The sequence below is a fragment of the Ailuropoda melanoleuca genome, chromosome 7, assembly GCF_002007445.2.
Source record: "Ailuropoda melanoleuca isolate Jingjing chromosome 7, ASM200744v2, whole genome shotgun sequence".
NCBI lineage: Eukaryota > Metazoa > Chordata > Mammalia > Carnivora > Ursidae > Ailuropoda > Ailuropoda melanoleuca.
The window spans coordinates 37193435-37209995 of NC_048224.1; the positions used below are offsets into that span (position 1 = coordinate 37193435).

General features: G+C 39.5%; 1 protein-coding gene across 3 annotated transcripts in view; it reads right to left on the reverse strand.

The window, feature by feature from the left end:
• TMEM245 (transmembrane protein 245) overlaps positions 1-16561 on the reverse strand; it is a 93222-nt gene continuing 76661 nt past the window's right edge. For 2 of the 3 annotated variants that reach the window (XM_034664233.1, XM_019796742.2), the window contains 4 exons: positions 13151-13251; positions 11630-11804; positions 8965-9159; positions 1-1318 (listed from right to left, as the gene is read on the reverse strand). In XM_034664233.1, the coding sequence (XP_034520124.1) occupies positions 1273-1318; positions 8965-9159; positions 11630-11804; positions 13151-13251 (517 nt within the window). In that variant the 3' untranslated portion in view covers positions 1-1272. The remainder of the gene's footprint in view (positions 1319-8964; positions 9160-11629; positions 11805-13150; positions 13252-16561) is intronic. The other variant, XM_034664234.1, reaches the window with a different exon arrangement.

Below are 16561 nucleotides of genomic sequence, written 5' to 3' on the forward strand. Positions count from 1 at the left end.
GAGCCCGATGATTGTTTTCTACAGTGGGAAGGGCACCAAGCTAAGAGCTGGATTCTAGTCCCAGCCTGTCATTAACTGTAGGACAAGCACTGGGAAAACTGCATAAGGGGTTGGAAGAAATGCTACAGCACAGCAGAGTTTGCAGACTGTGAAGTCAGGAAGATCTTACTAAATTTCTCTGAACCTTAGTTTTCCCGTCTGTATGAAAGTGTTACAAAATAACAGAAAGCTGTACAAAAGCTGCCGGAAAGTGACTGTGAAAGAAAATGCACAGAATGACTTTGAAAAATGCAAAGCGCTATGCTGGTTATTGTGATGTCTGGGAGACTTAGAAAGTCATAATTCAACACGCCTTCGTCTAGAGTCTTCTGTGCAAGGCGCTGTGCTAAGTGATGGAAAAATACTGCCTAAATGTAACATTCTACTGCTAATAAGTAACTAATTGGCAGAATTCCAAATAAGCAAACAGGGATACATTTAACAACTCGGTGAACTGCGACTCCTGAGATTTTTCACTTAAAGCATTTGGAAAGGAAAACTGAACCACAACATGACTTCTGTCCTATTGTTACCATGAACAGCAGCTTACTAAGTTTTTTACTTCAAAGTGGTCAACCAAGTTTTAAGAATTTGGCAAGAGTGTAATGGCAGATGGAGGGAGGAGAAAGGGGAGGAGGAGCTTGTTTTTCTGTGTCTCCTGTGGTTGCAACACACAACTAGGTGACCTTCAAATAAGCCACCCGCCTTACATTTACAGAGGGGAGTGGGTAGAAGGGTAGAAGACTCCTTTTCCTGCTCAAGCAACTACATATTCAGAAGTGAAAAACCCTGTTCATCAAAAAGTGACGGTCATAAAAAAGTTGAAGAACAGATTTCTTAAACCAGGAGAAAATTACACTGTGAATACTTTTAACAGCAGGTAGTTCAGGACTCTTAAAATAACTTTGTAAATACATATTATAATAATATAGATAACCAAAGTGGGAAATCGTGAACCATGGTACCAGTGTATAAACTGAAACTTTTCAAGCCATCATAGCAACAGGTAAGTGAGCAAACCACAATTCTAAGCTCTAAAGCTGTGCTTTAGAAGGCAAAGCAACCCACAGCAAGTTCTCTCTTGTCCAGGCATTCTGTATGGAAGGCCAGGAGGGTTCTCCTTCTTTCCCGGGCTCTGCTTGCTAGGCACAGATGAAAGGACAGAAGGCCACAGCTGAGCTGAACTCACTATCAAGTGAACCTTCTACAGAAATCACTGTGGTGCAAACCATGTCAGTCTACTGAAGATTTCAGATCATCAGAAATACCCTGGAAAGTCCTGTAAGAAGAAAAGAGAGAATGATTAGTTCTGCTTTTGGAAAAGGATGGGGGTGTTGGTGGATAAAGCCAAAGAAATACTTTTTAAAAAAGAAAAAGCAAAACAGTGTCCAAACAATAATTAATTGCCATAGAACAATATCTTATTTTTATAGCCAGAGAGCCTTGACAAGGTTGTATAGTCACTATATATTGTTAATACTTTCACCGAGTATTGTTTTAAAGTCTGCTAGTTGTCTCTGTCTTTGTTAACAAGAACTCCATTTTTTTTTTGCTGGGTCCATTGTCTCCCATCCAAGATGATCTCCTCAGACTCCCCTGAAACTACATATGACCGACCACGTGACTAAGTAGTATCTGGTCTGGATGGAGGTGTCTGTTGCATATCTGAGGTGCCTGCCTTAGCCCTGTAATAGCTAGCTTGCCATTGCTACATGATTTGCGTGCCCGAGCTAGGAGGATGTGACCCAGTCAGCTCTGTATCTGTGGTGGCCAGGTCAGAGTTTATTGATGATGAGCTCAAGATCCCATCTTACCCAAAAAGACCTCGTACCAAGCTGGCAGAACAGGATGTAGGGAGAATGGGCATGAATGTTTGTGGAACAGTCATATGAGCCCTAGACTGCCTACTTCTGGCTTCTTTTGCCCAAGAAATAAACCTCTAGCTTATTTAAGTCACTGTTATTTTGAGTCCCGTTGATTGTGCGATTTTTTTTCGTTTTGGGGGCTTGTTTTCTGTTTATGTACAGTCAATCTATCTTAAATGATAAAGAGACAAAGCACACATGTATTATCTTTCAGACAGAAGTTACCCTGCTCCTTTATAGCAATATCACCAATCAGGAACTCAGAAAAATAGTGAAGCTTAAAATGTTTGCATTTTTCAAAGCAATTCTAAAGTCTTCAAGTTATATTAACTTGTAGCCACATCACTATACTATGTTGTATCTTCTAAATTTATCAATCAAATAAAGCCCATTTTATTTTCATACCTATAACCAAAGGTTGGTTACTGTACACAGATGACTCAAGTTTTTCACTACAAACAGACCTAAAGTGAGTATAAGGGAAGTATTCCAAAAATTAAGAAAACAACTCAGCTGTAGACACAAAAGGTGACAAAAAGTTGTCATTAAGTACAAATCACCTAAAACTTCATAAAGCAAATAATCTGTATGTCAGGTGCAATTCCACACTCATGGCACCTGTCTTACCCCTTCTGCCTTATTCCTTTGTCTTCTCAATTTTCCCATCACACTACGAGGCAGGTTAGCTGGGTGGGAACAGAGGTAAATTAAAGACTAACCCCTTAGCACAATGTCAGAAGTACTTCAGAATCAAGAAGACACAGGCAGAAAGTTACAGAAAAGAGATTACACTCAAGAACACTGCGTTATTTCAAGGCTGCCTCCTTGGCAGGGGGCCCTAGCCTCTGGACCTCTGACGCACGCCTCCAACCAGCACAGCTCTACCTCCAAAGGAATAGCTCTGAAGAATGGATAAGCTTCCTGGCTATGGCTTTGAAAAGGTGTACGTGTGACATGGCCAAACCCACCATGCAGAATATATGCTGATAGGAGAAAGAATTGGAATGAATTTTGTTTCCTTAAATATTTTTAAATTCTGAAAGAAATCCCCCAAAACGAAGACTTACATACTCCCAGGTTTTATGCGTGCTACTATCTATCTATATATCAAATCAGGGTTTCTCATTGGCAGCACCATTGACATTTTTGTTCATGATAAGAAATTTAGCAGTATCCCTGCCTCTATCTGCTGGAGTTGTGACAATCAGAATGTCTCCAGACACTACCAAGTATCTACTGAGGGGAGCAAAACTCATGCCTCCCACCCAGAACCATTACCCTAGCTGTCTGTCTATTTATTTATGTATCTATTTTTCAGTCTCACCTAAATTTGTCTTCTTAGGCAAAGTTGGCTAGAAGCTGTGGGATGCCCTGGAAAATATTTAAAACCAATAACCAAAAACTGGCCAATATTAAAAAGGATTTCCCAATACACAACAGGTTTCTAAATTCATCCTTTGACATCTTTTCACATTTCTAAGATACCTGCATGTTTGAATCTCGAATCAGTTCCTCTAAACTATGAATGAAAATTTCTGCCTCAGGGCAAACATGCATGAAATGAGATTAAGACTGTGGTTGGCCTGGTGACTGCTTTCTGTTGACAAGTAAGCTTAGCTGTCACCTTGAAATTCATACCTACTATTCAATTCTGCCCCCAGGCCAAGAAAGCCTCCAAAAGGACCCAGAAAAAAAAAGGAAAACAAAGTGAAGCAAGCTGAGAAAACAGTTACTAACAATTTTCCAACTCAACATTTTACCTTCTCTAGATGTTTAGAGCGGCGATGGCAGGGTATATGTGAGAGTGTGTGAGTGCGTGTGTGTGTGTGTGTAAGCCTACAGAAGTAACACTGATCTTTTTTTTTTTTTTTTTTAAGATTTTCACTTATTTATTTTAGAGAGACTATGTTCACAGGGGGTGGTGCGAGGGAGAGAATGCTGAAGCTGACTCCCCCGATTGCGGAGCCCCACATGGGGCTCAATCGCAGGACCCTGAGATCATGACCCGAGCTGAGTCGAGATCAAGAGTCAGCTGCTCAACAAACTGAGCTACCTTGGCACCTCAGATCTTCAACACTGATCTTCAACAAATGTCTTTCTCCTGGAAAACAAACTCCCTAACCTAGTGACACAGAAATAATTTATTTCTGTCCTCACGGAGAAGCACTGAGCTCACTGATCAGCAGGGCTCATAAGTCCTGGCCTCTCTCGAATAGGAAGAAACAAAGGGATAATACTGCATTGACAATATTTCTAGAAATGGTAAATGTCCTACCTCAGTCATCTAAATTATGTATGTATGTATGCGTATATGTATGTATGTACGTATGTATGTATAAATAAATAAATAAAACAGTATTCTTTTCCAAACCATAAGGATTATTATATGCTAAGAACTACAGTGGTAGAATCTCTCACTAAGGAGCAAGAAAAGCAGAACAGGACCACATGTGGTTGGAGGGACAGAGGCTGCTATTAACATTTTACAGTTCCTTTAATGGCAACGGGGAATGTGCAATGTGATTTCTCATTTACAATCCCCGCTCTGAATTGTGAATCTTCCTCCCCATAAGTTTTCAGTAAGATTTTTAAAAACTCGTTTATGTAAATGTTTAAAATTTTTCTGATTTAACAGCTCAAGAGCTGTTGACTCCTTGCCTCCTAGAGATACAGAATAAGCTCTGGACATTTAAAAATAAAAAGCTTTCCCTGATTAATTTAATGTAGTTGGCTTGGCACAGCTGAATGTGTATTTCCAAACCCTCACCTCGCACACAGATGCACAATCTTGTGACAGAGCCCATGTCATCACTATGAGGCACATTCCCTCCTTCCCGACAACTCTGGAATACAGCTCTAAGGCTGGGGCTTACTATGTCCCATCTTCTTTTATCAGCCTCAGGTGATATTGCAAAAATCTTTTTGTCTGAACTGTTCTTGGTTTCACTAATCTATTAGTTCATCAAATGTTTACTGAACATTTTCTATGTGCTGAACACCATGCTAGAAATGGTAAAAGAGTAGTGAACAGATGAGACCTAGTTCCTACTTTCAAAAAGCTCACCAACTACTGGGAAAGACAATTAATTAAAACTGCACAGTTATAATGTGTATTAAGCTCCAATAGGATAAGTGGAAGATGCTGTGGTTCGGGGGACCACACGGCAGGCACATCTCACCTAGCCCAGAGAGTTCTGGCAATGCTTCTCAGAAGAAGAGTACTTTGAAGACAGTCCACAGCACCAGCCTTGCTGGAAAGGGTGCGGTGTTCTTTATAAAGAGGGAAAACATGTGCAAAAATGACAATGACTTCAGGGAACTACAATATGGCTAGAAAATTAAACACAAGGCAGGCAGCAGAGAGAAAGAAAAAGAGAGAGATAAGAGTCTGCAGATATAGACAGAAAGCAGGCGTGAAGTCTGAGGGGTCAGCTTAAACCCACCTCCAGCTCTCTCTCTTCACCCTCATTAGTCCAAACTGGCACGACAGGGAGTGCACTCCAGCTGAAATTCTGAAGGTTTAATGTAAAGGTCTGCAGCAGTGGTGAGGTTTTTTGGGAGAACACCTCCTATCTCATTTTGCAAAGACAAAAACAAAAAACAAAAAACTAGCCCTTGTTGGGCTCCTTGCTTATCAGGGAGTCTGCTTTTCCCTCTTCCCTCTACTCCTTCTCCTGTTCATGGACTCATGCTCTCTCTCTCTCAAATAAATTAATAAAATCTTTTAAAAAATGCTCTACCTAGGCAAGCTATTAAGTATGACTTCAGAAAAAACCTCTTCAGACATGCATCACCCTGCCAAAATTCACTCCCCTTCTGCATTCTTTCCCAAAAATCTATAGGAGGCTGTGCACCACAAAAAGGGAATAAATCAAGAAAGAAAATGATATGGGGAATGATATAGGAAGTGAGAATTACCAACACAGAGGAGAGCTGAAGGACTGATAGCTAACAGCAGGCAAAAGAACAGCCAGCATCCAGTGGAGCAGATCAGAACACTCTAGGAGAGCCTTCGTCAACAAGATAAACCCTGATAGAACTGAGTGTACTGAGCAAGAGGAGATGTGAACACCTGGTGCATAGCTTGAGGCTAATCATAAGTACTCAGAAAACAAAGCCAACAAAACGCAGTATATTAGAACTCAAAGGAAAGCAAAAAGTTGTATAAAGTAAGGAAATACAGACAGAATATACAAGAAGGCTCAAACAGGAATATAATTTACAGAGTCCCAAGAATGCAAGTGCCAAATACTGATCTAACCAATATCACAGTTTAATAGTGGGAGGTGGGTAGTAAAGAGCTAATTTCTCACCTTCCAACTGGGAAGTAAATAGATAATGCTTATTCATGGAAAAAAAAAATCAAGAAATAAACATGCTATTTCCAGAAATGGAGGTAAAAATTAAATTAGAGTCAAAAAGTGGTTCCTCTCAGGGGCGCCTGGGTGGCTCAGTCGGTTAAGCGTCTGCCTTTGGCTCAGGTTATGATCCCAGGGTCCTGGGATCAAGCCTTAGTGGGGTTTCTCCCTCTGCCCCTCTCCCACTCATGGTCTCTCAAAAAATAAATAAATAAATAACTTAAAAAAAAAAAAGTGGTTCCCGCAGAGCAGAAAAGGAGAGATGGGGGAAGGCAAAGGATAGTTTTCACAACAAGCTTTGTAGAAATTTTTGACCCTTTCAACTACATGCATACATAACTTTTAAGGAAAAAAAAAAGATGAATACTATAAAAGCCCTCACACTGTATTTTTAACCCCTATGCCACCTAATTAATAATATTCTACCTTCAGAGAAGGGGGAAAGGGGTCATCTGCCTGGAAGAATTCATATTAGTTAAAAACCAATTTTCTTTTGGTTCCTTGTACAGATCCCCAAGGAGTAGGGTATCCAGTTATCAAGTGCTCTTTACTGCTTTCAAGTAACTGTTCACTGGTTTCTGAGGTACCCACATACTTGCCTTTAAGAGGCAAAGGCAGAAATCACAGGGTCACCTCCTTCAAAATGGTGAAGCTTTTGTTAAAACTACCTAAGTGCCTCTCCTTTTATTCTTTTTAAGGAAACAGATTTATCCCTGCCATCAAGTTAAGTGCCTTGCATTAGCTACAACGGCCCTCTAACCAACTGGGTCTAACTCAGAAACTGTATTCGATCTGCTCTGAGTTAAAGGACCATGCCTTCTTCAGAAAGTACATTTACACAAAATAAGCAGAACCATGTTTCTAAAGAATTTTAAAGAAAACATAAAATAGTTTCAGCAAATACATTTTCAGAATCGACTCGTTAATGACTCCTCTATTACACTAGAAGACCCAATGCAGGAAAAATTATTTTCCGGTGGAGAATAATAAGGACAACATAGGACAGTCTCTGGAAAGTTAGAATTCTTTTTTCTGAGACTTCTTACTACTCCATTGTTAAAAGTCTGTCTTACCTTTCTGTTGTATTTCTGATACAATCACAAAGGAAAACTGTTAAAGCAGTGGTATCCACTCAAGTTAAACCCGATGTATACCCAGCCATTCCACCTCTTAATATATACTCAAACTAAGTACTCCTGTCCACCAGAAGACAGGTATACAAGAAACTGGCAAGTGGGAGGAGCCTGGGTGGCTCAGTCAGGTTAAGTGTCTGCTTTCGGCTCAGGTCATGATCCTGGGGTCCTGGGACTGAGTCTCACATCAGGCTCCCTGCTCAGTGGGGAGCCCGCTTCTCCTTCTGCCCCTCCCCCTGCTTGTGCGCGCTCTCCCTCTCTCTCACCTCCTCTCACAAATAAATAAATAAAATCTTAAAAAAAAAATAAACTGGCAAGTATACAAACTGCATCATCAACACTGCAATGAATAAACTGTGGTATCCTCATGCACTGGAATACTAGGCAGCATGAGAAAAGGATGACTGGTCCGTGCAACAGTGTGGCTGGAGGCCACAGACAATGTTGAGCAGAAGAGCCTGACTCAGGAGTACTTACTGTAGGATTCCTGTTAGGTGAAGTTCAGAATTAGGCAAAGCCAATCTAAGGTGACAGTGGTCAGATTATTATTAGAGAAGGGGCCTGACAGAGAAGGTGTATGGGGAAGGCTTCTAGAGTAATGGAAATACTCTCTACCTTAATATAGGTGATGCTTCCATGGGCATATTTATATTAAAAAATCCATCTAGTTGTATATTTAAGATGTGCATCTCAGCCCATGGAAGATAAACCTCAATAAAAAGCTTTGTAAAATTGTGACACTATCACAGAAAAATTTTTAATTACAATTCATATTACATTATAACTTTTTTATGAACTGTTGGTGACAGCAGATGACAGCAATATTGAACTGTCTGTCTGTCCTTGCAAAATAAGTCATAACTCCATACTGGTGCACTCAAAATTTTTTTCCCCAACTTTTTATTTTGAAAAAGTATAAAACTACAGAAAAAACTAAAAGACTAGTGCAATTAACAACCATGTCATTCATCTAGACTCACCAATTGTTAGTATGTTGCTATAGTCACTTTTCCCCCTCTATTAGTTTTGGCTGAACTATTTTGGAAAGCAAGTTGCAGATATCTTGCCATCTTACCCCTAAAGTATATTCTGCTATACAACCAAGGTATTATTATCATGCCTAGGAAATTTAACACTGATATAAAAATATTATTTAATAAATAGCCCATATTCAGATTTCTCTGACTATTCCATAAATGTTCTTTATCGATTCTCCCCACTCCTAATCCAGGACCTCCCATTGATTCCTGCACTGCATTTGATTGACCTATTTCTTGACTCCCCTTTAATCTGGTACACCATGTCCCCAAGTGGTTCTTTAAATGTTTTATTTATTTTTGGTCTTCCATGATATGAACAATCCTGTCCGAATTTAGTTTTTAAATTTTCCTGGTATCTGAAACCCAAACATCTACAAAAACTGGTTTATTTACTCAGAGTCTTCTACAATCTTTAGCAGAGCGTGCACACCGAAATACCTGTATCCTGACGGACTATTCACGTAAAAAAATAAAGGCATGGGATAGTTCAGTTTCACACACAGTTCATGATCATTCTGCTTTAACTCACCGCTGAGTCTGAGCAGGCCACGGGGTCTGGTTTGGCGTGGGCATTGAATTCGTGGGACTCACTAGCATGGCACTATAGATATTGGAAGCGACCACAAGTATGCAGAGAAGTATGGGCCCAATGATTGCTCCTTCCAGGCCTAAGTAGTACGCCCCACCAGCCACTGCCAAGCCTGTCAAGTAAGGATGCCCACCTCTGGAAGAAAGAGCGTACAGATTAGCTCCTGGCTTTTAACAAACACAAACCTCGGAGTGAATCTGAAACACATCTCTAACATAATGTTCATTCCTAACACACCAGGCCTTTGATTGCATGACCAGCTTTCTTTAGAGTACCTCAGTGCAGATAACTGAATGTCGGTTATAAAAATATTGAGATGCAAACATTTTCTTACCTATGTAACACATACAACATCTGCCTTTTTATAAGGTCTGGCAATGGAGGGAGTGAAGTCAGACTGTTAACAGATATCCTACACCCATTATATGCATGCCTGACCTAGGTTAGTGTTGGCTGAGGACTGGTTACATAAGTCACATGTTAAGTTTACTTCCATCAAGGATAGTTAAGCAGGCACAATTTAGCATGTAACTCAAATAATTACGCTTTTTATAAGGCAATACACTAGCATGCATGTTATTCATAGGTTAGATTTGTGGCAACCTCCTAAAGTAGTTTTTAAACACAGGTAATGATAAAAGGCCTCATGGGGAAACTATCCGTCACAAAGCCCGAGATTTCTATCTCACAGGAGAGTCATAATTGCCCTCCAGCTTATCACAGAATCACTTACATAACCCGAATATGGTAAGAGGTTACAGCAGCATAGCACAGTGATAACAATAACAAATTACCACTAATATAAGAGCGATGGGGAGAGAAGGTATGTTCTATTCCTAGTTTTCAAACACAGGTGACTGGAACGATTTACTGAGGGACAAGTAACTCTGGAATAATGTTCTGTACTATGTTACAGTTCAATAAGTAATATTTAAGGGGCGCCTGGATGGCTCAGTTGGTTAATCGGCTGCCTTTGGCCCAGGTCATGATCCCAGGGTCCTGGGACGGAGCCCCACATCAGGGTCCCCGCTCAGCAGGCAATCTGCTTCTTCCTCCCCTCTGCTGCTCCCCCTGCTTATGTGCTGTCTCTCTCTCCCTCTGTAAAATAAACTCTTTAGGAAAAAAAAAAAGAAAAGTAATATTTAAGGTGAGCTAGTCTTTAGGAAACCAATATATTATATTCATAATCTATCTTCCTCATTCAAAAAAAAAAACAATTTAGGACAGTATTCCACATACCTATGCTATGTAAGTAAGCTTTTTCCCTAAATAACACACTTTTAAAAAATTTCTATCAAAAATGCTTAAAGCTTAAAAAAAAAAAAAGAGTGGAAGCCTTTAAATAAATGCTTCATTTATTAAAAAATCAAACAATTTACACAAAATCTTTCATTTGTTAATGCTGGCTTAATAAGGTAGTATTTTATTATTAAGATAAAATCAAATATACATCTTAAATTCTAGCTAGAAACATCAATAAAAAATTTAAAGTTTAGAAAAATGAGGACATTTAATGATAAGTCATATAACTACTCTATTTAAATTTCATCACTAGTTAACCACATTCTCATGTTCTCCTTTTGTCTTTAATTTTCTCTCTCAAGTTTTAGACATAAAAGGTTCCCTATGGCCTGTGTATGGATTTGCTTGTTTCTTTCTGCTCTGGAACTTGGGGCTTCAGGGTAGTTATACATCATTTGTTTTCTACTTCAACTTACTGGAGCAAAAACAAGGTGGAATATAACTTGTCCCTTTATGTTCTCAAATTAACTGAAGGGCACTCTTCCTATGAACTTAGCCCTTGTCTACACTTACTGTGATGGTGAATTTTACTTAAAAAATTTTAATATACTTACTATTATGATAGTTTCAGTAGGCATATTCTGAATTTGAGTAACTGATGAAAATTCAGCATTTGGCTACATCTTAGATTCTAACAAGCAATGTGAATCTGGATACTTGACTAAATAAGAACTGGCTTGATTTACTTAATGCAATTTCTAAAAGAGATACCAAAATCTATAAAAAGAGGTATTTATTTATTTTATTACATGGCCAAAGCTTGGATTCTGCCTTAAATTTAACTTGCATTCAATCTAGAACCATACCTATAATATCTTAAGTAAAGAGAGCTCTGCTTATCAGATATTAACTTGATAAGATTTGGTTTCACATGGAAAATCTCAGACCTACAACTTAATGTTTTTCTCCAAAAGCAAAGAAGTTCTAAAAATAACCACTATCTCATTACTGTACTTAAAATGTTTTATGTACATCTAGTAAGATTTCTTTCCTAGCTTAAATATCACTAAAACAGAAGATCATTCACAATTTTAGTGTTAACACAATGTCTCAGATATTATAAACACTGAGACAACAGAATAGCATACCATGCAATCAGTATTAATTATATTATATTAAAACCTGATTGTATCAGTGGGATCACAAAAGACTACTTCCCTGAAAAATCTTACCCTACTATCTGTCCCTTTTCCCATCCTCAAAAGGGAAAACAAAATAAAATAAAACAACCTTCCTTTAACAAGGCCACATGAATCCCTGGATATGATTCACCAGAAACTTGAGAAGTTGTGCGGATACTTACCCTGATATATCCGAATAGATGGCAGTGTCTACGAAGTATGTTGGCAAGAGATGAAAAACCAACAGCAAGATGGCTCTGCACCCTAAGCCTTGAGTAAGCCACAGGTCTAGAACTGCAGGGACTGCTGCCCAGTATGTCCCCAGAAACGGCACCGCTCCTAGGATTGCTGCTAACGCTAAGATTAAAAGAAAAGCAACTTTACATCACCAATAAAACAATAACAAAAGAGCAGAACCTAAGCACTAGCTCCTCCTCCTTAAACAATTACATCAACACAAGTTAAATACAAACTCAAATTTCAGGTGCATGATAATGCCCCGTTGAACTGAATTTGCTAAATGAAGGTCTGATATATCTCAAAAGCGATGCTAAAAATCTCTCTAAAGTATGTGTGTACTTCCTTTTTTTCCCCATGAATCTCTTCTTAAGCCACAAAATTCTAGTGTCCCGCAGTTGTTATTTTGAATCAGTGGTTAGTTAACACACAGTCCTATGACGCAACAGTAGAGCATTGGTCAAATTTGTACAGAGTCCAAAGCTGAATTAGAAATCAGTTTCTAAACCTCAGAGATGAATGTATACTCTTCACTTGTATCTTTCTAATAAAAAGGAAATGTAATTTAAGAAAAACAAAACCGAAACCCTGCCTGTTGAAGGACCTGACTTCAAGCTCATCCAAAGCAGTGTGTTCACTCTCTCCCATACGTGGATTCTCATTCTGGTCCTACCAGCTACGTGACCTCGGAAAATGCCTGGTTTCTCATCTATACAACAGGAATACCGTCGACACTGCCTGCCTCACAAGGTCGTTAAGAAACCACCACTGCCCTGTGCTGTCAGGCTGCTTGCAGTCAGAGGGTAGCTTAGAGGACAGTGAAGTAGGAAGGAACATGAATGAACTTGCGAATGTAAAGAAGAAAGGGAGTGTGGACAAAAGGGGAAACAGTGATGGTAGAGGGTCAATGTGGAAGGCAGGTATATTTGGGAAGACAAGCAGCCACAGAAATAAAGGAAGGAAAAGTGGAAGAAGAGGAGCAGAGATAATGTAAAGGAAAAAGTAAAGGGTGGTTTTGAACCATCCTGGTGCTTACAGAATGAGCGTATTATCAGAATAGATCCTAAGGGGTATGGACACAGCTTATGTGCCCTCAGAGACATTTGTCTTGCCCCTGGCACGGTATCCTTCAAGGGACAAAGCTATTTGACCAACTCATTACTCCCTGTCAATAAGTTCAATACAAACATTACTGAGTACCAAGTACGTACTAGGTGTTGTGCTAAGCGCTAGGACATTCACTCATTTAACAAATACTTATGCACACTGTTTTCTAAGCGCTGGGTATCGTTTCAGCTACTGGGAATACAGCATAAATACACATTACAAATCATACTTCTCCTATTCTGAACTAGATCTCAAAATCTAGTATTTTAAGCTCGAGGAAGATGACATTTCCCAATGTATGGAAAATGGCTTAATTTTCCTTAAACAGAGGACAGTGGAAGTAATGATACTATTGTTACCTGATGGTATGAAGACAATATTGATGCCAAATATGGTATGAGTCAGCCATGTGTACAATCCGTAGAAGCCAGCCATTTTGAGGGAAGCATCAAACACCCCTCTAGAATGCCCAAAGATAAAAAGGAAAGTAAATAAGCACAGCATCACATTGTGATTCAGAAAAATCAGTATTTCCAGGCCTCTGGCTTCAAGTTTACTAAATTTCTCTAATGAAAAAAACAAATGAAATATAACACCTTAAAATAGCCTATTCGCTGAAATAATTCATCAACTTTTCACTTCTAAAGCACATCTTTCACCGCCAAAATAAATGGAAAAAAAATTAAGCATGACTATCTTCTTTCTTTTTTTTTCTTTAATGATTTTTTATTATGTTAGTCACCATACAGTACATCCCCGGATTCCGACGTAAAGTTCGATGCTTCATTAGTTGCATATAACACCCAGTGCACAGTGCAACACGTGCCCTCCTTACTACCCATCACCAGCCTATCCCATTCCCCCACCTCCCTCCCCTCTGAGGCCCCCAGTCTGTTTCTCATAGTCCATAGTCTCTCATGTTTCATTCCCCCTTCTGATTACCCCCCCTTTCTTTCCCTTTCTTCCCCTACCAATCATCCTAGTTCTTATGGTTCCATAGATGAGAGAAACCATATGATAATTGTCTTTCTCTGCTTGACTTATTTCACTTAGCATTATCTCCTCCATGACTATCTTATTTCTGAGGACACAGTTAAATTTTAAGAGCTACAGGCTGTGGCCAGCCCTCCCCTTTGGAAAGAACACGCACAGGATAATATAACTTGTACTTCGTGGGTCTTCTCTTATTAACAAAATTCTCCCACTTTCCTTCAACTCTGCAACCAAGCCTACAAAGAAACTTCTACAAATGCTGTTAAAAAATGCAGGTCATTGGGAGAGAATTTATGAAAAAAAAAAAACTCTTAGTACCTCCCAAGTAAAATCAGAGAGGAAAATAAAAAGGGATAAAAACAGACCCACATAGCTGGTGACTAATAGGAATGAAGTACATGAAATCTGCAATGTCAGGTGCTTCAGCTTTGGTTTTCAGTTGGAAGATTAAGGCACTATTGCATTAAGGAGGAGAAATTAGGAACTGCTCAGAGAGAGCACAAAGGCAGCAAACCTTAAGTTTCCCAAAAGTATCATAAAATTACAAATCCCAGGATTCTGAGGGGCACAGGGGAAGCAAGGGCATATACTCACGAGAGAAGGAAAAGCTGTCATTAAAAAATCAGAGGCCGTGGCAGCAAAGGGGACACCGGACACACAAAAGGAAACACCAAGCTTTTCCAAAGCATCCCAAGAGTTAGACTGCAGGAGCTAAGACAAGCTCCAGGACCTAGGGATTTGGTCATTTACTGGGGTTCTGACACATGGACTTGGTGACACAAGGCTTCCCAAACTGTCACCTCCTTTGTCATCCTGACCAGCAGCTTTCACTGAAGAATGTGGAGCTGCCATGTGACCTCTGACAATAAAGATGCAGATTAAAGTGGTTATCAAAAAGGCTCAAAGGAAGGGGGAGAGCCCAGAGGAAACAGAAAATATCCAAACAGTAAATGAAGAGAGGACCTAGGGGAAAAGAGAAAGTAGCAGAGCTTCAGGATTTCAACCTGAGGGGGACAGAAGTGTCTCAAGGGCATGGAAAAGCCCCGAATGAGAGAGGACATGGAAGAAAGGGGAATATGTTTCGTTTGGGCAATGGTAAGAAATTAGGATGGTGAAAATTCCCAGGAGGTAGCTGGAAGTAAAAGACAGAAGCTGATGGAGAACTTGGGACAAGAGCTTTGAGATGTGCCAAAAGACTTAATCACAGGAAAGGATAAGATACCCCCAGGGACAAGCCCAGAGAAAATGGGGCAATGGACTGTGTTCCCATAGGGGACCTAAGGACAGAGATACACCAGCCAAAGAGATAATGAAATCACACCTGCAGTTGGGAGACAATCACTAGAGTGTAGTATTTCCAGAGACCAAAGGAGAAAGAAGTTTTTGAGAAAGAGGGGATGATATTAAGGTCAAATACCCCAAGGAGATTAATAAGAATAAGGTCTTTAAAAAAAAAAAAAAGTACAGGGGTACCTGGGTGGCTCAGTCAGTTAAGCATCTACCTTCAGCTCAGGTCATGATCCCAGGGTCCTGGGATCGAGTCCCACATTGGGCTTCCTGCTCGCAGGGATCCTGCTTCTCCCTCTCCTCTCCGCTCGTGCTCTCTCTTGCTATCTCTCTCGCTCTCAAATAAATAAATAAAATCTTTAAACAAATAAAAAAAAAATTTAAAAAGGCACAGAGTTTGACCAGAACTAGGGAGATCAATGAGAAAAAATATAGATGTTTTCACCAAACTTATGTTATTCAAAATGTTTTACCAACCTGTAATTCAAAAATTCTTACACCAAAATGAAGTTGATATCAAAGGTGCAACGAAATATCTCAACTGAATCACCCCTCTGGCTGGCAAGAAGGCAAAATCAATCCGAAAAGGACCACTTGTACGAAACAGCACACAGTCTTCCTTCCTCTACCTCTGGGAATACTGACTGTTGATAACGTCCTCATTAAGGCAACTTTCAAGTAACTCTGTGGACCCTAAATGTATAGATACTGTTTACAGTTACTAAACATGCTCATGTAACCCAATGAGGGATGAAAAGGCAATGCATTCCCTCTATCTTATTATTTATGATCTGGCACACAAGCTTTATAAAACAGAAAGACAAATCCCCTAACAATTTACTAGGAGACAGACTATTTTTAACTCCATCAAATTCCTAGCCATTTTTTCCTCCTTTCTACAGGCTTTACTGAACTATAATTTATAAACAATAAAATTCATCTTTAAGTGTATTAATTCATAAGTTTTGGCAAATGTATACAGCTGCAGAACCACCAGTACAGTCAAGATGCAGAACATTGCTGTCACCCTAAAATGTTCCCTCATGCCCTGGGATAGTCTGCCCCTCCCTGAACCCTGATCTCTGACACCAACTAGGTATGCTCTCTGTCACTATGGTTTTGCCTTTTTCAGAATTTCATATGAACAGAATCATATATTATGTAGCTTTTTAAAAAACTGTGGTAAAATACACATACCAAGAAATTTGCCATTTAACCATTTTTAACTGTACAGTTCAGTAGCATCAAGGACATTCACACTTTCACTATATAGCCTTTGTGTTTGGTTTCTCCAACGTACTACAGTCTTTTCAGATTCACCCACATTATCATCAGCCGTCTGATCCTCTTTAATTGCCGAGTAGTATTCCATTATTTGGATATGTTACAATTTGTTTATCCAATCACCAGCTGATGGCCATTTGGGCTATTTCCGGTTTGGGGCTATAGTGAATAATGTTGCTCTGACATTCAAATACAAGTCTTGGCAC